Source organism: Rattus rattus, chromosome 14, assembly GCF_011064425.1.
Source record: "Rattus rattus isolate New Zealand chromosome 14, Rrattus_CSIRO_v1, whole genome shotgun sequence".
NCBI classification, from domain to species: Eukaryota; Metazoa; Chordata; class Mammalia; order Rodentia; family Muridae; genus Rattus; species Rattus rattus.
In genome coordinates, this window is record NC_046167.1 from 49,259,037 (window position 1) to 49,282,070 (window position 23,034).

Consider the following 23,034-nt stretch of genomic DNA (forward strand, 5'->3'; position numbering starts at 1 on the left):
CTCACATTTAGCTACCTGTCTTATTTTTGGTTGTGAGCCTAACCTTTAACTCTCCAGCCCTTAGCTACCTTTCTTCTACAGTCCAGCCCAACTGCCTAGCGGCTCTGGGCCCTCCTACATCAATTAGCAGCTAGGAAAATGGCCTACAGACATGCCATAGGGCTATCTGGTCAAGCATTTCATCACCTGAGCTTCCCTTTCCCCTGGTGACTGTAGGTTTGTGTCAGAGTGACAGCTGAAGCTAACAGTGACTCTAGACTTAACGTTTGAATCATCGGAAGCTAACGTCATCATTATCTGCCCAGGTGTTCTGCCTCAAGTGTTATATTACCTGCACGGGATCCATTGTACCAGAAGCCTCTCCCTCCTGCCTGGTGACTCTACCGTGGTTCCCTGGCTGTGGTACCCTATCATGGTATCCAGTTCTCTTATGTTTTGGCAATAGCCCTACCTAACTTATGTTGGTAGGAGTACCGAAAACACTTTCAGATATGTCCCGTGTTTACAGTGAAAACTTCCAGTCCTCAAGGGTGGCATGCATGTTCTGCATATAAACACATCACCTACAGATTTGTGTCTTGAGGAAGGAGATCCGTACCCTTGCCCTTCCTTCTAGAGCAGTAATTGATAACAATGCTCTTTAGGTTCCTCATACCCGAGTAGTTACATGGGTTTTCTTTCCCCCCATTTCTAGGGAGCTGTGATACAGAAGTTGTGCATAACCTTGATGTCTCTCCTGTTGTTTTTGACGCTCTCTAAGTCCTTTCCCGTCACCTTCCTTATTGATGACTGGTTTGTACATAAGGCCAACTTTCTGAGTCGTCTCTGGTACTTATACGTCGTCATGCAAGCCGCAAAGCCCAAGTATTACTTTGCCTGGACATTGGGTAAGTTTGATGGAGTGGCCCTAAATGAATGAGGAACCTCGTGGTCCTCTGTCGATGGCTTAGGCAGAATATCATTTGTACCATTGACTCATTCATTATAAAGTCGGATCCTTCGTGGGTGGCCGGGAAGCCAGCGCCAATTTTAATCTTCAACATTGAGCTCCTCTCTTCCACATAAACTCAGTTATCAGTGAGAAGAGGATATCTGGGCTGTTCTTTAAACACAGTGTTCATAACAGCTTCCAGCCACAGAACTTGACCATTGCATGCAGTGCAGAATTGAGAGAAATTTCCAGTACAGTCTGGCCTGCTTTTCATTTTTCCCGGTTGTCTGTTTAATGAATTTTCCCAGCACATACTCCAGTTTAGGTTGTTCCTAGTGACAGGAATGCTGGCTGAGCCTGGTGCTTCAGAAGGAAGCTGACTTCAACTTTTCCTCTTTATGGTGGAAAGTTCCACTTTTTTTTTCTTTAGGGGAGTGTTGGCCAATCTCCAGGTTTTATATAGTTCCTTTGAAAAAACTTTAGATGGTGTCGTAGAAAGCTTTGCTAAGAGATAAACCTATGCACTTACTGAGGCTGATAAAGGATTTTGAATCCAGATTGCAGATTAAGGAATAGCACATGACTCGGATCCTCTTCTTAGTTTGTGCCTTGGGCTTTAAGTTCCAAATTAAACTTGCCGTATGCAAAATTACTTTCTTTATTCAAATACGTTTTTTTATTCAAAATTTCTTTTTTCAAATATCAAAAAATCACTTTCTTTATTCCAACTGCATTCCTTATTCCTATTGGTAATAAGAAATAGACTCGTTGGCCATTTGGGCATGTGGCACAGCATTGGCATGTTTTTCACGACAGTGCGTTAATGCCGAGAGCCAGACACTTTTTATTGTCCCAAGCACAAACATTATGCACATTAAGCAATTTCTGCCTGGGCCAGATTATTTTTACTGCAAGAATATGTCTGTATAAATTCAGCCCAAATGCGTTATTTCCCTAATGATTGGCCAGAGACAACAGCTTTTTGTTTTGTTTTGTTTTGTTTTGTTTTGTTTGAGACTGGATCTTACTATGTAGTGCTAGCTGGCCCGGAACCCACACAGCAGACCAGGCTGGCTCAAACGCAGGGATCCACCTGCCTCTGCTGGGACTTAGAGATGTGAGCTACTGCACCAGCATTAGAGCTGTTTTAGAAGTTATGGGTGTTGTGTTTTGTTCCCATTACCGCTCAGTTTAATTTAGTGGTGTTTGCCAAGTGCCAGGCTTTGTCCTAGGAAATATCTTCTGCATCTCAAGACTGGGACATTTTGTGGGAACACAGACTTCCCTATCAACTGGGCAAGAGGCATCAAGAGCTGCCTCAGTGGTCATAATATGGAGGAAAACTGTGATTCAAAGACTGTTCCCCTCCTTCCCGATTCTGCTATTTCTTTGCTAGTTAAAAATGCTGCCTTCTTTATTTCTGTAGTAGCTGGGCAGTCCTATCTCCAGTAGCTGGGGGTCCATTTGGATCCTTGCATATATATGTTTTCCTGTGCAAAATACTTAACGCTTCCACTTTGCTCTAACCTGAGTAAGGATGTGCGCAGGTGCTCATTCGTGCTGTGCGTGCATGCGTGCGTGCTCACCTGTGTGCGTGCATATGGTCTGTGCGTATGTGTGTGTGTTTGTGGAGAGAGGATGGGAGAGAGTGGGAACGTCTTTTTTTCTGTTAACTGCATTCTCTATTTTCACTTATTTGCTTTCTCTCTTCTCCCCCCACCCTTCCTGCTCCCACATTTTGTATCTCAGGGCTTAAGGGCTGGCTTTGAACTAAATCAGCTCCAGATTTAAGGAGGAAAGAAAGGCCATTCCGTGGCCTCATGGGGAGAGTCTGACACAAGGTGGGTTGTGCTGACAGGGTCTGGGTGGGAGGGGTGACAGGGGACAGGATGTCATTCTGTCCTTAGGAGAACTTCTCAGACTTTGGAATGTCGGTGTGATGCTTTGGGACATCTTTCTCCGTGCACTGAGATGTTTATCTCCTGTCCCCTCTGCCCCATCTCTCTGTTTCCCCGGTTGCATGGTGGAAACACTTTAATTTGCATAGCTTCGATTTGAAGTTTTTTTCCGGTTTAGATTACATGGGTTAGTCTGAAATTGACCTTTATATTATTTATGAATAAAGGAGCAATGGATAGTCCATCAGGGAATATTTAAATTACTTAACCGAATAATTGTTTTATCCAGCTCTTTAAAATGCCATTTACATATAATTGATGTACTAATTATAAATTATTATAAATTGAATCCTTAAAGCTGGCCTCTCACGGATCTCAACTGCACTGCACTGTTAGGCCTGCTTGTTACTGGTTATATTAAATTAGTAAAACTATTTTCTTTGGACTTAACATCCAATTCTGATTCTCTCCAACTAATTGATACTAATTAGGGAGGCTCAACTGTGGTGTAAGCTACGTTCTAAGGACCACAAACTCCAAGAAGGGATATCCAAACAAGTTTGTCCACCACATAAGTTACACCATGCGTGGAGAAAGGAGAGCTGGTTTGGGGCTGAGTCAGAGCCTCGCTCTGGCTGCTCTGGGCTATGATGGAATCTTAGATAAACTTCTGCAGAAAGCGCTGTGCAGAACAGGGAAACCTGACTCTCCAAATAGGGTAATTCTGGGAACCAGTCATCTTGAAAAGGAGCTCTTAACCCCTTAGAATGTGGGATCAGTTCTGGCCTTCAGATTCAGTGCTGCCTACACTGGAATGGTCTGCACATTGAACCAACATTTCTGGTCTCAGTCTCCTTTCCACCCCTATTGGCAGAGGCCATTACAATAAAAATGGCTACCACCATCTCTTGAGTGCTTCTTTGGATGGTCCCTGTATTTTATACATACTCCAACAGCTCTTTAGTCTGGGCTGCCGATCCTACCCTTACTGTCCCTCCTAACACATCCCTGAGAGTAACTAAAAAATACCTGTAAGGTATTGGGCACAGAGACCCAGAGGGTATGTGATGTCTCATCTTGGTGGCCAGCTTGCTGGCATTGAGAAGCACATAAGCTAATGGTAAAGCACACTTTGTGAACGTAAGGACATTTCCAGACAGTTTCCCTAGAGGAAATTCCAAACTTGTTTGCTAGCAGCACCACAGGTTGTCTGAGGGTTCCAGGATGGGACCGAATGGGGGAGAAAGAGAAAGATGGGGACACAGGCATTGCTCTTTCTGCTTCCTGAGTACCATGATGTGACATGTACATACACACACACACACACACACACACACACACACACACACACACACAGATGGACAGACACACACACAGATGGACAGACACACACAGATGGACAGACAGACACACACAGACACATACACACAGAGATGACAGACACACACACACACACATACACACACACACACAGAGATGGACAGACACACACACAGATGGACAGACAGACACACACAGACACATACACACAGATGGACCACACACACACACACACACACACACACACACACACACACACACACACCCCACTTCCCTGTAGTGATGGATTGCAATATCTGGGGCTGACCTGAAGTAAACTGGTCCCTGCCTTAAGTAGCTTTGTGCAGGTGTCTTGTGAAAATCTGACCATCACAGGCGATGACCACAGAACGCATGCATTCTGTGTACAATCACTGCTTGACTCTTTCAGCTCTGTGTGCTGGGCACAAGGTCAAAGGGCATGGAAAGTTAAGAACTGCTGCACTGACCTTGCCATGGGCTGTCCCCTAGTTGACATCAGTCATTTCTTGATTTGGTGTCACATAGGAACTCTGAGGCTCCTTTTTGGGCATCAGTTTTCTCTGTCTTCTCTACTGAGTTTCCCTCTAGAGGAGAGAGGATGACATGGGGCTTTGTGCTTTTAAATCCTTTATGAGAAACCAGATAGTTTTCAACTGAAGCCAAGCCTAAGATAAGCATCATTAAATCATCAACTATGCTAAAAATAGAGGAGATAAACATAGAACTGTGTTCTCTCTCTCTCTTTCTCTCTCTCTCTCTCTCTCTCTTCCCTCCCTCTCTCTCTCTCTCTCTCTCTTCCCTCCCTCTCTCTCTCTCTTCCCTCCCCCTCCCTCTCCCTCTCCCTCTCCCTCTCCTCTCCCTCCCTCCTTCCTTTCCTCCCTCCATCCCTCTCTCCAGTTTGGGGATGGCTTCCATGGTAAGTGCTAGACAAGCTCTGGACCACTGAGCTCAGAGCCACCCTGGAGAAGGCTGCCTCATTTTGAATGGCTGTTCTGAAGATGGGCTCCTCCTTTCTAGGAGGTTAGGAAGGCTGTCTGCATTTGGACTTGAAGGTCTATGGGATGATCCTTCAGATGTAGAACTCTGAAGCACTGAGATTTAATTAGTGTGAGTCACTAATAACCACGTTCTTGAAGAGCATAGTCCAACAGAATTTGGACTATGAGAAAGGAGGAAATTAGTCTGTTGGTCTTCATCATAACTGTAGGAGCTTGTCAGGACTCGAGTTGGTTACAAAACACCTCGTTAAGGCATTTTGAGGTAAATTGTTCCTTTGGGAACCATTTTCTTATAGTTTAGTTAAATAAATGAGCATGGACGTGGGGCTTTCAGAACTACTCTGTGGAGAAGGTAGCTTGCTATTTTCTTTTCTTTCTTTCTGAGACAAAATTTTCCCGTGTAGTTCAAGCCTTACACTTGCTATGTAGCCCAGAATAATCTTGTACTCTAGATCCTTCTGTCTCTGCCTCTAAGCCCTGCCACCACACACTGTGGAGGGTGCTGATCTCTGTGTACTGGTATGGCTTCCATTGGAGCTGGTTCCCAGTTCCCAGCTTGGCTTCTCTACCTTGCTTTGGGTTTAAAACTTTCCTTAATTGCATCTTGTGTTAGCCTGTCAGACCCTTGTTTGTAACGTGTCCAGGATAAGGTCCTGGTTTGCTTCCAGTCTTGGGTCTCCCTTGACATAGCACACCTACCCCATAACACCTGAGACAGTGAATGTAACCGTCAGCTTGGTGGGGTTTCAGATTGGGCAATGCTGCTGGGTATGCCTGAAGTTATTTCCAGGAGGCTCGACTGAGGTGGGAAGACCCACCCAGAGTGTGACTGGCACCATGGTCTGGGGTCCTGGATTGGGTTAAACAGAGAAAGTGAGTCGAGAGCCACACTCCTCTCTTTCTACCTCCTGACTAAGGGTGCTGTGTGACTAGCTTCCTCATATGCCTCCCACCATGCCTTTGCCACCATGAGCGATACTAAACCCTTTCTTCCTTTAGCTGCCTTCATCACGGCAGTCCTCCATCTTTAGTGATAACTCTTAGCCCTCTACCCTGTCCACTGCTATCCTCTGCATCTAAGCAGGAACATGTGCCCTCTTCTCTTCCTGTAGCATCTTGCCAGGCCCTGAATCCTGCAGCTAACATCTTCATCTCATTTCTTCACTCCTCCTTGACGCTCCTCTGTCCATTTGATGCTCCTCCAGTCTTGTGCCATATGGCAAGCATTCACTTAAGGGCTGTAGAAGAAATGAATGACAGCCAAGGTCACCAGACAGCCCAGTTCATAACAAGGCCAGATCCTTTGCATGTTTTTTTGGCTCATTTTCCAAGAAACTACAGACTAGGCTTCCAGTGTTGGAACTAGACAAATGTTTGCACTCCTTTAAAGACCTCTGCCTGGATCCTGATGTTCTGTCTTAAAAACTACAGCGGACGCAGTGCACAATGCTGCCGGCTTCGGGTTCAGTGGCATAGATGCGGATGGGAATTCTTGTTGGGATCTACTATCTAACCTGAACATCGGGAAGATCGAGGTGAGAAGACTGTGTTTGTGGAACAAACGGGCACAGTGAATAAAGCAAACAGTTGCTGTGAGGATGGGATTCCCAAAGTCCTTCATCAGGGTGTCTGGGGAACGCTGTTTAGGGGATGCCTGGCCCCATATTGTCCTCAGCATTTGTATCTTCAATCTCTTCCTCCTCCTCCTCCCCCTCCTCCCCTCCCCCTCCCGATTATCATCACCTTGTTTTCAGGATACCTGATTTCTTGACACTTGACAAGATTCAAGGAAAAATGACATCATGAATTCGAAAAAGAGCTGTGAAAATCTTTCGGTTGTTTAATCCTTGATCTACCAACTAGAGAGTGAAAAGGCCATTTCCTCTTGTTTGCATTTTGCTTGGGACCCAGTTGAGAATATAGACCAGAGGCTCATGCCTTTAGAACTGAGCATGTCCATCTGTCTGTTCTTTTGTTTTTGTTTTTGTTTTGTTTTTGTCTGCCTTTTTGGAGGTAATTTTAATTCATTCAGGTTTTGGGGAAGAACTGTCTCAGTGCACACCTCTTACACCACTAGGGTAGTGTGTCTCTTCTTCAGTCTTGATTCTAGGATGTCGGTTCTCTGTGTCTTGGCTCCCTTTGGACCACGTCATTTCAGTGTGCTCTGCCCTATTTACACTAGCACGGACAGGGCCACCTGGTCACACAGCCTTCATCCTGCAGCAGGAGACAAAGGCTAAGCTTTGTACATGCAGGGACAGCCAGGCAGCTGCTCAGGGCAGCTAACAGTTTTTGATTTCCATCTACGCTGGGGCAGACATGCGAGCAGGAAAAGGACCAAAATGAGCATGAGAAAGCCTCCACCTTCTTCTGCCTCAGGCCTGGCCCATTCGGAAGGCTTCCAGAGGGAAGGCGGCCTGCCCTTCACCTATCAAAACGTTGTAGGGCGTGGTTAGACTCTCCTCCCCATCTTCCTCCTCCTCCTCCTCCCCATCTTCCTCTTCCTCCTCCTCCCCCTCTTCCTCCTCTACCACCACCTCCTCCTCCTCCTCTTCCTCCTCCTTCTCCTCCTCTTCCTCTTCTTTCTCCTCCTCCTCTTCCTCCTCTCCCCATCCTCTTCTTCCTCCTCGTCCTTCTTCCTCTTGCCCCTTCTCTACCCTTTTATCCATCCTCCTTTCTTCCTCCTCCTCTTTCCCCCATCTCCCCTTCTCCCTCCGCCTCCTCCTCCTGCTCCTCCTCCTCCTCCTCCTCCTCCTCCATTTTTTCTTCCTCCCATCCTCTTCTCCCACTATTCAAAAGGTAAATGGAAGAGAGAAATAGAAGCACTTTGTACCTGTCGCCTAACCAAATTGTGTCATATATTCTACTTAAATTCATGGTGCTGTTTGATGCCTCAGACTGATCAAATTGCATCAACAGCCCTCACTGTGGGGGAAAATGCTAATATTTGGATTCTAGAGAATCTGAGGCCTCTTTGGGTCAGAAAGCCCTGGCAAGTATGATTTAAAAAAAAAATGGCTCAAACTCAGAACTGGTTCTGAGTGAGCAATGACACCTCACTCTATTATAGTAAACCATTCCACCAGAAAGTTTCCAGACAGCATAACCACCTGCCCCATTCTCAGAAAAGACTGTATGCTTCTTTTTACTATGCAGACATCAGGCAAGGTCCTGGGGTTTAGGGACTTCATTCCCGTGGAAAACTGCCCTGCTGCTTGCGAATATATATATATATATATATATATATATATATATATATATATTCATAGTGCATCAAAAGACAGATCCCTTTCATTATGGATGTGTGCTTGGGGTCAAAGGCTGATATTGTATATAGTTATTCTAAGAGAAAATGAGAATATTGATTTCCATTGTGTTTGGTATGTGTCAAGAATAAAGGAGCAACAAGGAAGTCTGATTTTGTTACAGTGCTTCAAACCATGTTTAAAGCATTCTATTAGCTGTGTAAACAGAGACAAACTGGATTTAGAAATAACCCAATGAATAATAGATCGCCTGACAATCACACATCATCTGTCTCCGTTTACCTTGCATTTGTTGTGTGTGTGTCTGGTTTCCTCTTGTCTTTTAGTCTGTTATCTGTGATTCTCTAATTATCATCTCTCCATATCTGTTTACCTGTCATAGAGTTTCTATTGTTGTGATAAACCCCATGACCAAAAAAAAAAAAAAAAAAAAAAAAAGCCTGGGAGGAAATGGTTTTCTTCGGCTTACGCTTCCACATCACAGCGCATCACTGAGAAGTCAGGGCAGGAACTCAAATGGGGCCGGAACCTGGTGGCAGGAGCTGATGCTGCTCGCTGGCTTGGCCACTGGTGGCTTTTTCAGCCTCTCTCTTATTCATCTCAGGGCCACTTGCCCAGGGGCTGGGCTCTCCAACACCAATCATTAATGAAGAAAAAGACCTATAGACTTACCTACAGGAAATCTATTGGGGGCATTTTCTCAATGGAAGATCCTCTTACCCAAATAACTCTTAACTTGCTTCAAGTTGGCAAAAACAAAACAAAAACAAAAACAAAAACATCTAAGAAGCATCCTACCTTTGAATGTATTGATCTGTTTTCCGCCATCTCCCTATTATCGTCCGTTGTCTATCCAGCCTGTGTTCTGTATCCTCTGTCATCTGTATTGCCTAGCTAACATCTGTCAGTCCGTCTTCTGTCTCTTCCCCTACTACTGCTCTATACTCTCCATTCAAGCATATTGCATTAGGTGGATATGTGGCCTCAAAACGGTTTCCTTCTTCCTTTGTTTCTTTCTGTTTCTTTGTTTCCTTCCTTCCTTCCTTCCTTCCTTCCTTCCTTCCTTCCTCCCTTTCTTTCTTTCTTTCTTTCTTTCTTTCTTTCTTTCTTTCTTTCTTTCTTTCTTTCTTTCTTTCTTTCTTTCTTTCTTCTCTCACATATTACATTCCGACCGCAGTTTCCCCTCCCTCTCCTCCCTCTTCTCCCTCCCCTTCCTCCCCTTCCCTGTAAACAAGCTTTCTTATAGCTGAAGGGAAAAGCCATACTCCTTGTTTCCCTTTGAATGAGAAAGCGCATCCATGGCTTATGTGGGGCTGCCTTCTTTTGGCAGTTGGCCGACTTACCCTGTTTCCAGATGGGTGATGTTTCTTTGTTTTCTTTTCTGTATTGTTTTCCCTTCATGCATGAAGGCTCTTACTATTCTGGGCAGAGTTGGATACAGTTGGGACTGTGCCGCTCTTTATAGAAATGACTGTAAAAGGCTGACCTAGTTTGCACATGGTTACATAGTACAAAGATAACAGTTTCATTTAACTTGTCCCGAAAGCCCTACAATCAGATGATTGAACTTTCCTTGTGGTAAATCCCATTTTAGAGTAGTTTTAAGTCATTTGACCGTTTTTTAGGGAATCAGAGTGGGAGGGGATTGACAGAACTCCCCTTCCGTTTTGCTCTAATGTAAAAATAAGTTTTGAGCAGACTCGAGTTTCCAAGCCAAAGTTTAACTGCAAAGTACATCTTATAAATGCCAGAAAATGTTAACTGCCTGTGGCGGAACAGCTGATTGACAGAACTCTGAGTAACGGCGCTTGGCATCCACATCAGCTCCGAGCAACGGAGGTCTAGCCAGGACTTTCCGTTGCTTGGGTATTTTTAAAGCTAATGATAGGTGTTATTTTCTTGTTTCTAGACTGCCACGAGTTTCAAAATGTACTTGGAAAACTGGAATATTCAGACATCTACATGGCTGAAATGGTAAGGGACACAAAAACTACTTTACTGCTCCTGGCCAGGATGTGCTTGGGGGCTTCCTAGGTGAGCAGCAGCCACTGGCCAGCCATGCAGCTGCTGACCGGCACGCGGTCTGACAGTTTGACATTAGCCTGCACATCTTGTAAATAAAAGAAGTAGGCACAGTGGCCTGAGAACATCCCTGTCTGAGCCCATTTCATCCCATAATGCTCTGCACTCCACTCCACACACTGGTTCGCTTCTCATGGCAATCCTGTGAGATGCTATTAGTTTGTTTGTTTGTTTTTTTTCTTTTTTTTCAGAGCTGGGGACCTAACCCAGGGCCTTGCGCTTGCTAGGCAAGTGCTCTACCACTGAGCTAAATCCCCAACCGGCTATTAGTTTTATTACCCCATTTAGTAGCTGTGGAAAGTGAAAGAGAGGGGCTACAGGACACACCCAAAGTCACAGAGCTTTGAGTGACAGGCACAGGGCCAAAGGTCTGTTCCAAGAACCAGGCTTTTGACCTCTCTATGTATGGCCTGGTACTCAGGAGAGACTGGTTTTAGATATTAGGAAGTCAGCGTGATAGTCAGATCCCTGGTGAGGGCTGCTACTGTTCCCAGAACTGAGAGCTTTGTGGTACTCCTCAGGCCTGCATCTGTGTTGACATCCCTGTGACCTGTTTCTGTGTGTTATAAATTTAGAAGCATTACTTGTTGGAGGACTCTGAATATGCTATCTTTGGAACACCAAATCCCAAGTAGGGAATGTTCCTGAAGCCAGTAAGACAGAAGTATTGAGTTTTGCTTTTGGTAAGCAGTGTCTTGCACAAATCGAAACACTGAGGCAGAGCTGAGGAGATGGTTTGGGGATTAAGTGTCTGCTGTTCTCACAGAGGACACAAGTTCAGTTCCTATCACATACACGGGGTGTCTCACAGCCACCTGTAATTCCAGCTCTCCGGTGGGGGTGGGGTCCATTGTTTTCTTCTGGTTTCCAAAGCACGTTCACTCATGTATACAAACCCCCACACAAACACAAAATATCTTTTGAATTATCTTAAAATGATTTTTTATTTAAAATTTTATTTAAGAAATAAGAAAAAATACTTAAAACAAATAAATCTTTAAAACTACTGAAGCAAAGGAGACACAGTGTAGCAACTCTTCAAATAAAACTTACGTGGTGTTGTCTGAAGACTGCCTGCTTCTGCAGTTTATAAATTCTGATATGAACATGGTTGTTTTTAATTAATAGTGCAAGCAGTTTAACACTGGCATGCACGTCTTTATGCTGAGTAGTTCCAACATGCCTAGATTCATACGGTCTCCATTAGGAGTATATAGCCCAAGATGATTAAGAATGAAAAGTGTTAGAGATAAAATATTTCACTCATGCAAAATGATACAAAGAATTTTCTAAAATGCGTCTGCCTTGTCCTCATGCTAAGAAGAAATCCTACTGAGATAGAGTTCCGATCCTGTATTTTTAATCTCGGTTATATTTCTTTTTCTCTAATGAAAAGGGAGAGGGACCCCTGAATCTGAGTGTGTATCAGTTGTGGCCGCTCATGCCTTTGATTCCAGACTCGAGAGGCAGAGACAGGCAAATCTTTGATTTTGAGGCCATCTTGGTCTAAAGAGTGAGCTCCAGGACAGCCAGGGCTATACAGGGCTGTCGTCGTCGTCGTCGTCATCATCATCATCATCATCATCATCATAATTTTTAAAATTAGTTACTTTTGAACCTTTGGTGATGAGCCCATGGTAATTGCTTGAATTTTCTGCTTCTTTCTGCAGTGTTTAGTGGCCACCTTCGCCTGCTGTTGGCAAAGCGTAGACTTGAGTTTTGGGTTGAAAGTCCCTGTCACTTCCTATCAGTTACTTTAATCAATAAGACCAAAGATCTCAAAGGAACCAGCTAAACTTTTCTAGCTTCCCACAGTGCAGTCCCCACATTGAGCATCTTAGATCTGAAAACATGAAGTGGCAAATGTCCCCATATCTGAAGCCTTTGAATACTAACACGATGTCCTAAGTGGAAATTTCCACCTCTGATCTCATATGACAAATGGCGGTCAGAACATTCATGCTACGGTATTGGGTGAAGCTGCATTCGGCTGTGTAAGGAAGGCGTTCATGAAATACAAATGAACTTTGTGTTTTAGACTTGGGTCTCATCCCCAAGATAACTCAAGTCTATGCAGACACTCTGAACGCCGTAAAAAAAAAAAAAAGGTCTGAAATTGAAAAGGCTTGTCTGAGGCATTTGGGTCAGGGCTGCTCATCTCTATCTTGGTCATTTAAAATCTGACGGCTTTGAGCAGGTCATCTAACCGGCACACTGATTTCTCCCTGGAGTTCCAAAACGAAGATGTTGACTAGTCAGATGGCACAGGGGCTGCTGGAAAGGTGAATTAATGCTGGCTAAATGAGGATAATGTCCAAAGATGCTTATCTGGAGTCCAGCTATTTTAATGCCATTGGCGCTCCTGTCAGTGCCCTTAGTGGATGCGCCCTTTGGTGGAACCCACTTCTGTAAGGAAGGCAGGAATTCGTGTGGAGTTGAAAAAGACCACCCAGACCTTTGTGATAATAGCCCACAAGATGGGGTCCAGACCATTTAGTCTAATGAGGTTACGATTTATACTGGAGCCAGGAAGTGCGTGTCCGATAGGGCTCTACGATGACAGGAAAGCATAGGTTGCCCGAATTTCATTGCAAGCTCCTGCTCAGAGTCAGGCAGGCATCTTGCAGAATGGAGCTATAGGACTTCCATGTGGTCTGCCCTGAAGGGAGGCAGGTGCCCCTGGAATCGGGCAGTGTTTTCACCAGGCCTCTGCTGGTCCTTCCTCTCTTCACAGTGTCTGCTATGAGCGGGTTCCCTGGTACCCCACTGTGTTCACCTTCCTCCTGTCCGCTCTGTGGCACGGCGTCTACCAGGATACTACTTTACATTCTTAACTGAGTCCCTGTCACACTGGCAGCTAGAGCGGTAAGCTTCCTTCCGGTGTTGGTCCTCTCTAGCAGCCTGGGGTGTGTGTGTGTGTGTGTGTGTGTGTGTGTGTGTGTGTGTGTGTGTGTGTGTGTGTGTTTGGGAGTGACTTTTAGATGCTGAGTGATAACTTCCTCCCTGGAGTTCTACTTTTGTTTTCTTGTATTAGTACTTGGAAAAAAGATCAAATGATATGTAGACGGTTGTCTTATGCATAAGGACTTGTCTTTGTAAGAGTGGTTAACCGATTCACTTGCAGAGAGTAAAACAGTAAGAATTTTATGAGCAACAAATTGCTCCCTTGAGAAATGGAGACATTTTGAATCGCTAGAGACGGAATGTGCGTGTAAAGATGATTGTATTTATTAATTAATGCAGGCTCTATCAGACTTCAGTTCGCTCTACGCTGCTCACCGTCTTACATCATTATGCCAAGTCGAGAAGTAATTCGCCATGGCTCTGGCAGTCAGGGAGACAGCAGCCTGAGGAACTGAGTCTCCCAGAGACAGATCCATCATCATCTGTCTGATCGAATCAAAGCATAAAATTATTTGTATTAAGTACAGACTTTTGTGTTTGATTTGATTTTTGTCCTTTGATCACGATTATGGTCTTTCTTATTTCAGGTTCCAAGAGGTTTCAATGACATTAGTTACGTTCTAGATACATTTGGCTATTCCTTTTGTGTGAAGTGTGTGTATGGTGGGGTGCGGGTTGGCGAGCGTGTAGGTGCACCGATATATGTGGAGAGCAGAAGACAGCTTTGGATATCATTTCTCCGACGCCACCCACTATTTTATTTTCCTTCGGAGACAGATCTTTCATTGACCTGGAACTCAAAAGCAGGCTAGGTCTGGCTGCTACTGAGCCTCAAGGACCTGCCTGTCTCCACTGACCTGGTGCCAGCGCTAAAGTGGGCGTCACTATGCCTGGCTTCTTTGCCCTGATTTTTTTAAGTGGATTCTGGGTATTCCGTTCACAACTGGATTATCTTCCAAGCTCTTGCTCTTTACTGTCCTTCAGTGCACTTTTGTATGAATATCCCAGCAGCCCCGTTACATGTCAGCGAGTGTATGGGTATCCAGAGAGCACAGTGGATAAGTCAAGAGCTCTCCCCTAAGCTTCCTCTTCTCCTTAGATGAAGAATATCAGATTCTACCTAGGAACAAAGCAGAGGGTTGCTATTCAGGACAATTTTAAAAATTCAAAAAAAAAATCAAATACATATTTGAACACGAGGAGCAGGAAAGAGCCTTTGTTTGTTCTTCTTATATATGCCGACTCGGATTCGGAAACAAAACTAAAGAACAGATTGCCGGAACAAACTAAGAAGTAAAGGTCAACACTTTGCTCTGTTGATGCGTTCGGCGTATCATTCCTTAAAGTACCTACACCCCGGTGGCCTCTGCTGGCCCAGGCTTTGATTTATGTAGCTCTGTCTATTGCAGTCTTAGAAACGGTTTTTCAGAAGTAGTGAGGGGATGGAAAGAGAGGGATTGATGGAGCAGAATTTCTGATTGTTTTCTAGCAACAGAAAGAACTCAGCAGTCACGCAAGTTTTGGTTTTCAGTGCCGTGAAGAGACACCTTGACCAAGACAACGCTTATAAAGAACAACATTTAATTGGGCTGTCTGACAGTTTCAGAGGTTCAGTCCATTATAGTCCTAGCAGGAAGGATGGCAGTGTCCAGGCAGGCAGACATGACACTGGAGAAGCTGGGACTTCTACATCTTGTTCTGAAGGCAGACAAGAGGAGACCGACAAAGCCCACTCCCACAGTGACACACTTCCTCCAACAAGGCCTCTCCCTGGCCCAAGCATACTCTAACCACCACACATCCCCAGCCTGAGAAAGGGTTTTCCTTCGCCAGGCAGTGCTGGTGGCTTGCTAGAAGACTCAAAAGACATGGTCTGTGTGGAGCATTAGCACAGATACGGTGCATAGTAAGCACCCAGTAAGTAGCAGTTGCTTTTAGTTGTGGTGACAGTTGACACTTGTACTATAGCCATGGAAACAGGGCAGAGTACAGAGACTTACCAGTAAGAGTACGCACGACAAAACTGTAACAGCAAGACAAGGGCCAGGCAGACAAGCTAACTCTCCCCCAATTACCATAAATTGCATTGAAGATTAATATTCATGAGCATGGCAAAAGTCTATAACAGGTTATACCAAAAAAAAAAAAAAAAAAAAAACAACCCTCAAATAGGCTAAAGAAATACACTAGTGCTGTTAAGTATATAAATGTAGGTACATGTAGATAGAAAAAATTTTGTAAGGCTCTGTGACATGTTCTTAAACTTTTGGGGGGAGGAATGGTTAAAAAGGATGCAATATAGTATATATATATTGCATATATATGTAATAAGAAAAGGGATAAAGGGCTTTTGGTTAAAAGTAGAACTCAAAGGGTTGGTCATGCTCTTCAGCCTGCCTTCTTCCCTTTGGTTTTACGTCTTGTGACTGAGTGGAAGTTATTTCAGTTCTCACCCCTGCCTCCTACTTCTGCCTTCCTGCCTTGCAGGTGAGGAACAACTACAGACACCACTTCCTTGCTTCCAAAGCTCGAAAGGTTGCCTATGACGTGGTGACCTGGGCTGTCACTCAGCTGGCTGTCTCTTACACGGCAGCGCCCTTTGTCATGCTGGCCGTCGAGCCAACCGTCAGTTTATACAAGTAAGTTTCCCTTGCCCTCAGCTGTTGCCTAACTTACCTTTTCTTGACGTCAGAATTGGTAAACAGAGCCAACATACTAAGGGGCATATGCTGAGAACTGATAAATGCGACTTGACTGTGTGGAAATGCTGATAGAAGCTACAAGAGGAAATGGCTGTCCCAAAGGTGCCAACACATGAGCACCAGTACCTGTGATGATGCCACAAGCACCATCCTAATGTGTGAAGGGCTTTGGTAGTGCACTTGGAGGGGACAGATACGAAACACAGACACAGAGGATTCTCTGCACAAGGTAGAGAACATACATCTATAATCCCAACACTCAGGAAGTGGAGGCGAGAGGATCTTGAGTTTGAGACTGCCTATTCTTCCAGCCATATTTTGGCTAGGCTTGGTGGCCAGCAAGCCCAAGTGATCATTCTAATCCTGTATCCTTCCGTTAGCCCCAAACCCTACACCAGTACCCAGAATACAGGTACCTATGGTCATACCCACATACCCAGGGGTTTCTTTTTAATATGTCTTCTGGGGATCTAAGCTCAGGTCCTCATCTTGCACAGCCAATTCTCTCTCCAGCTCTGACTCATGCTTAAGAGAACCATTTAATCTAGCAAAAGGAAATTCAAATGCCACAGTCACCTACAGAAGGTGACAGTAGTTGCCTTGCAGATCTGTAGCTCATCTGGGGATAAGTTTAGTGGCCAGCAGTGAAGCAGGGAAGCCTTATCCAAACTCATTTCTCAGATGGTCTCCATTTTTCCCATTTGCATTCCTGATATGATCTGTGTGAGAAAACCAAAGGTTACAAAAGGGGAAGAAAGAAAAGCCTATGAAATTGTCTGAAAAAACCAGTACTCATTCACTCACGTATTCGAAGCAATGTTCTTTCAAATTCAGTGTGTGAGGATGTTAGACTTTGCCTTGGTATAGCTCAGTCAACAAAGCACTTGCCTCGCAAGCTTAGGACCTGAGTTTGATCCCTAGCACCGACATAAGAAGCGGGATGTGGCGGTACTGTAATCCCAGCGCTGGGGAGGTGGAGACAGCAGGATCTCTGGGGCTTGCTGCCTAGCCAGCCTAGCCTATTTGGAGAGTAGCAGGCCAATCAATCAACCAAAGACTATTCTCAGAGGAAACAGGCAGTGGTTTTGAGCAACCACAGCTGAGCTGGTGCTCTGGCTTCCACTCACAGATGCACACACAGGCATCAAACAAAGCAAGCACAGGCACGCATTTGAAAAGGAAGATGCTTTAGAATTCATAAACAGCTTTTGTAGATAGCCAGCTCTTTGCGAACATACACTGTTTATAGCTCGAATCCCAAAGTCACTACTGAGTACGCTCCATACATGGTCGCTAACTTGAGACTTTCTGTGATAGATGGAACATTCCATCAAGTTTTAGAGGAGGAAAGGTCAATAAACTTTACTGGGACACTGAAGTTTGCTTTTCTTGATTGTGTACTGGGATTTAATTTAACATTGTGGCTGCATGTCCCATGGGAAATGAGGCAAAGTAAAAGAACAAAGTATCTTAAGTGTATTCACTTCAGAGTCATAGTTTACTGTAGCCTTGACTCCAACCTCTGAGAATCCAGTCTATGCCCAGGATTTTCCTTTTTTTTTTTTTTTTTCGGAGCTGGGGACCGAACCCAGGGCCTTGCGCTTCCTGGGCAAGCGCTCTACCACTGAGCTAAATCCCCAACCCCCAGGATTTTCCTTAAGAGGCCCCCTTTAATCGCAGTGTTCTTTACACTTACGTTAGACAGTCAGTCACCACTTCTTTGCTGTTCACATAGCAGTTCGTCATACACAGTCGACCCTCTGGTCCACGAACTGAGAAATTTTTAAGAGACGGTGGTGTCTGTATTGATGTCTCTCATGACTTTTCTTGAAAGACACATCTGCACCCCAGATAGAAAAGAAGCTGACAGATCAAAGAAGGACCCTCAAGTCCAGATGGGGAGAAAACGAATTCACTGAGGTTATTGACAAAACCATCAATGATTTGCATGCTGGCTTTACCACTGCAAAGCAAAAGCCCCTTCAGTTTTGTACATTTTATATACGTGGTTGGTTGGCATGGAGGGAGGGGTGAATGGAATCTCAGGGAAGCATCATGGGACACCCTCTTCCTCTCCAGGGATATAAACAGCCCCCTGATCCTTCCATAGCTTTGTTCTCTCTTGTATAATTCAGTTTGTTCACTGTCATGACCGTGGTCCAGGGGGCTTCTATAGGTTACTTTAGCCATTCTGCTTGATGATGGGGCTGCTCCTGTCAAGTCCAGAGGAAACTGGTTCTATGGTGGAACACGTACAGAGCTTTCATCTTGCCGTTTTTTCTAGTCGCTGACCAGTGTATTTGCATACCATGTATACCACGGGTGGTTAGAAGCCGAGGAAAGGCTTCTGTGGATTATGTGCAAGAATCACACCATCTTTTAATGCCACATGGTGTCTGGAGATTGGGCAGGAGCAGAGAACCTGGAATTGGTCCCCTCGTGGTACCAGAGGACCACTGTGCCTTTCCTGTTGCACAGGGCAGAAACTCACGTTCTTCTAGAAATCCCAGTTTAATAGTTTTTATTTCAGTGCTAAGAATTAAAGACAGACTCCGCACGTTGACAACATGTACTTCACCACTCAGCTATCTCCTGGCTCTGTGCTTCGGCCATCTTAAGTAGTTAGTGTTTAAGGGACAGTTGAGCAAGTGAAGAGACAACGGTGCTCTTGACTACTCCATGAACATTCTCAGGAAGCCATGTGTCTTGCTAAAGGTGGAGGAACTTGGACAGATCTGAGATACTGGGCCTTGTCGTTACTGGGGAGTGGATCCCTTGTCTTTGAACCGATTTTCTTCAGATCGTAGAGAACATTGCAGTGATTGGGGATGCAGGGAAACAGCTCAGTGATGGGGTGCTCGCCCAACACACAAGCTCCTAGGCTTAAACCTTACCATCAAGAGAAGGTAAGAGAGAGAGAGAGAGAGAGAGAGAGAGAGAGAGAGAGAGAGAGAGAGAGAGAGAGAGAGAGAGGAGAAGCAGACAGAGGGACATGAAGAGAGACAGGTAGGGTACAGGTGAGCAGGTGGGCAGGGTTAAGGGAGTTGGATTAAAGTACTAATTCAGCCTTTCCAGTGGATCTGGAACGGTTACGCTAACAAAAGCCATTTCTATTTACATGTATTTATTAGCGGGTTGTGTTCAGTGTTTACATTGTTGACAGTGTCACCCAACATTTCTCAAGAGTAGAACTTGGTTCTTACTTAGTTTGGATGAAAGCTATTTTCAAGGTTCTAAATGGAGTTTTCAAAATCTGAATCTTGGACCAATGAAATGGTTCAGCCATTAAAAGCATTTGGTGTGCAAATTGGACAACCTGAATTCAGTCCCTGGAAGCCACACTAGAAGGAACAAACTGACTCCTAAAAGTGACCACTCATGTACGATGACACCGCTTCACAAGCCTTTCTAATGAATCATGAAACAAGAGCATAAAAACAATCAGGATCCTTCCAGTTCCTGAAGTGGTCAAGAACTCCTCAACCTGGAGAAACACGTGCGGGGGAGACCAGCCGTGCGTATGCTTAGGGGACAGAGTGAACTCAGGTGCTCTCTGTGCATCCCCAGCTTTTGATCAGCTGAAATGTCTGGTTTCACACAGTTAATTCTCTTGGTCTGAGCACGTCAGTGGGACAGTGCTGTGTCCGTCTGTCTCTGCCTCACTGAGCTTTATGGTTTTATCTACCCCTGGCCTGCTTGCCCACCAAAGCGAGGAGTACGTTGCAAGCGAGTCGTTGGGACTCGCTGCTCCTGCCGCTGTTGGGCACGGCAACCTTCCGCCTCTTATCCCCGCTGAAGGCGATGTCATCGTACATGTTTTCTGTTTGTGCTCCTCTTTGAAAGGCAACTCTTGTGTTTTTACTTCCAGGTCCATGTTCTTTTTCTTGCACATCCTATGTCTGCTGATCATCCTTCTCCTGCCAGTCAAACCACACCAGCCTCAAAGGCAGTCTCAGAGTCCAAATTCTGTAAAGAAGAAGGCAGACTGATACCCACAGAGAACAGATGACCAAGAGAATTGTGGGACATTGGGAAGACATAATGGACAGGCTCAAAGGTTCTCCAGTGACTTGGAGGAGATGTTTACATGTATTTTTTTTTCACTGCAGGGAATATTTTTATGTCTTTTTTTTGTACGATTAAATCACCGTGTCTAGCTTTGTCTACATACTTCACGGGGCCTTTCAGCGACACAGCGTAGAGAACAGGCCACTGGGTAGGCTCTTCTGAAATCGTTTGCACCTACTGAAATCTGGAAGCATGAATCCAGCCATTGCCTCCAGCACAGGAGGTGTCTGCTGAGATGACTTGTCTAGATTTTTGAAATCAGACCATTCCCAGGCATGATTTTCTCTTGATAGCTGAAGACCCTTGGATGTGTGACTTACCAGGCTGTGGGTACAACTCTTATGCTGAAAAGTCCTTGGAGGGAAGTGATCATGCAGGGAGGTTGTCAGGGTGTAGAAAAAAACTCCACAAACTGGGAAGATTAACCCCGAATGCTTGAATGGATAGGTGTGCCCTCAAACCAGCTGCATTATCACCCCCACCTGGCCAGAAATGTACCATCCCCCCCCTTTCCCTTCTGAATTGAGCCAAAATTGGACATCAGAAAGCCGCCTGTCTGCCCCAGGAGCTGGGGAGGGGGTGGGGGCTACTGGTTTCCATTTCCTGTGCTTTGATCTGCTTGACTTGTATTGGCCCTGAGAAGACACCCAGATACCAACACTGTCAAAGGTGGCCAAACGTCTTTTCAAGAAATAATTGCTTTCAGCATGCAGAGGCTCTCTTTCCCCTCTGCACATCATGGAGGTGTCAATGATCATGGCCAATGTGTAGACTCTAGGCAACGTTTGTAATGGATTAAATCCAGCTTTATTTTAGGTGAACTGTCCTGTTGGAAGCTGCCAGCGAGCGACAGTGCGACAGTGCTCCACTCTGTCTTTATTATGAATGTGCCTGGCTCCTTTGGGGGATTTCTACTGGATCAAATCGTCTATGCGAAAGAAGGAAACGTAATATTTAAAATGTGGAAAATAATAATAATGATGATGATGAAGATAATAATAATAATAAAATATATGCTTCAATGATATTGCTCAATCAAATGTCCTGGGAGGTGAAAATTTGTTCCGACTAGATGATAAAAAAAATTGTTTCTCACTGAATAAATATTATATTTCTATTTTAGGAAATGATTCCTTATGGAAAATTGTTTTTTGTTTGTATCAAGCCGTGTGTGTTTTCACAGATGCGTGCGAAGCTTAAGTTCTCGGGTGTGGTCGGTACTCGCCACGTAAGTCAGGCGTGGGGACTGGCTTCTTTGCATGATTTCTTATCTTCATTCGCAGCTTTGTAGGAACGGCTTATTTCTTCTACAGAGGAAGGCAGTGTGGATTACAGACAGCTGTAGTGGCTCTGTGTTGCTAGAACTGAGACTTAAGACCAGGGCACTCTGGTGTGAGCTACTACCCATGGGTTTTTCCAGGAAGCACTCTTCTTGTGTATCTTAGGATGGTGAAATGAGGAAGTCTTTCACCTTGACTTTTAAAGCATGTTTCCAGTCTTGGTGCTGGGGAAGAGGACAGTAGTCCTCCCTGGGGTATCAGTGGAGGATTGGTCCAAGAAACACTTCCGGATTCCAGAGTCTAATGATGATCAAGTTTCATAAGTAAAATGGCAGTTCGCATAAAGCGTATGAATAATCTCCCATGTATTTTAACTAGTCTGGGGATTGCTTTTGTAAAGCTAATGTAGTGTAAATTCTGGGTAAATTATTGTTAGCGTGTCAGGGAATCAGGGAACAGGAAGAAACTTGCCTGAACACGTTCTGTGCAGCCATCACCTCTTCCGAACATGATGGAAACGGAAACAAACGAGTCAGCAGGAAGCCAGAGGAAGCAGAAGCCAGAGAAGAAAACTTGTGGAAGCCGAAGGGAAGGGGAAGGTGCACCTAGCAGTGGGGAGCTGCCTTGCAGGCATCCTCTAAGCGGAAAGGACTATCCCAGCCCTCTAGATCTTCCATGGTTAAATAGTGTGAACTCAGCTCATGAGGCTCACGTAGATGTAACCAGGAACTCAAGCCTGCCTTAGAACCCAGGAACAGTGTTTGTGTTAAACAACAGTTCTCAACCTGTGGGTCACACCCCCTCAGGGTCACACCCCCTCAGGGTCACATATCAGATATCCCACGTCTCATATTAGCATCATGAATCCTAACAGCGAAGCCACAGCCATGAAGTAGCAATGAAATAACTGTGGTTGGCGGCTCCTCACCACAACACGAGGAACTGTATTAAAGGTTGCAGCATTAGGAAGCTTGAGAACCACCAGGCTAGAAGATGGGGTACAGGTACCCCAAATGTCCAAGCCTCCAGCAGGAATATCATAAGGTACAGTGTGGAAAGGATTTCACACGGAAGAGAACGGTAGCGAACAGGATTGGCGTGAAGTCTGAGCAGCATCTCCACTTCTGAGAGAAGAACCTTGATGATGGGTGGACAGGTGGCTGCCGGGCAACCATCTTGTTTCTGTGAGGCTTCTGGTTCAGAAGCTCTAAGGGGGCAGCACCTAGCAGGGGAGTTTGGGCCTATTCCCCACAAACCAGGGTTTAAACCAATAGGTAGAACCATCCTTATTGCCTTAGATTTCTAGGCTGTCTGAAGTAGAGTGTATGCTTAGTAAAAAAGGGTTGGATGGGGAGTTTTGGGTTAAGGACAATACATTATCTGTTTTTTTTTAATTAAAAAATGTTCTGTGTATGTGAGTTCGCCTCTATGTACGTTTATGTACCGTGTGTGTGTGCCTCTTGGCCTCAGATGCCAGGAGAGCACATGGACATCCTGGAACCGCAGGTACTGATGGTTGGTGGGTCCTAGAAATTGAACCTGGGTCCTCTTCGAGAACAGCAAG

General features: G+C 45.0%; 1 protein-coding gene across 1 annotated transcript in view; it reads left to right on the forward strand.

The window, feature by feature from the left end:
* Positions 1 to 21,320, forward strand: part of Mboat1 (membrane bound O-acyltransferase domain containing 1) — a 106,428-nt gene extending 85,108 nt beyond the window's left edge. Inside the window, 8 exon segments of the mRNA XM_032884535.1 lie at positions 695 to 887; positions 6,600 to 6,703; positions 10,344 to 10,408; positions 13,251 to 13,321; positions 13,324 to 13,350; positions 13,353 to 13,381; positions 15,908 to 16,059; positions 19,991 to 21,320. Coding sequence (XP_032740426.1) covers positions 695 to 887; positions 6,600 to 6,703; positions 10,344 to 10,408; positions 13,251 to 13,321; positions 13,324 to 13,350; positions 13,353 to 13,381; positions 15,908 to 16,059; positions 19,991 to 20,111 — 762 coding nt within the window. The 3' untranslated portion in view covers positions 20,112 to 21,320.
* The last annotated feature ends 1,714 nt before the right edge of the window (positions 21,321 to 23,034 follow it).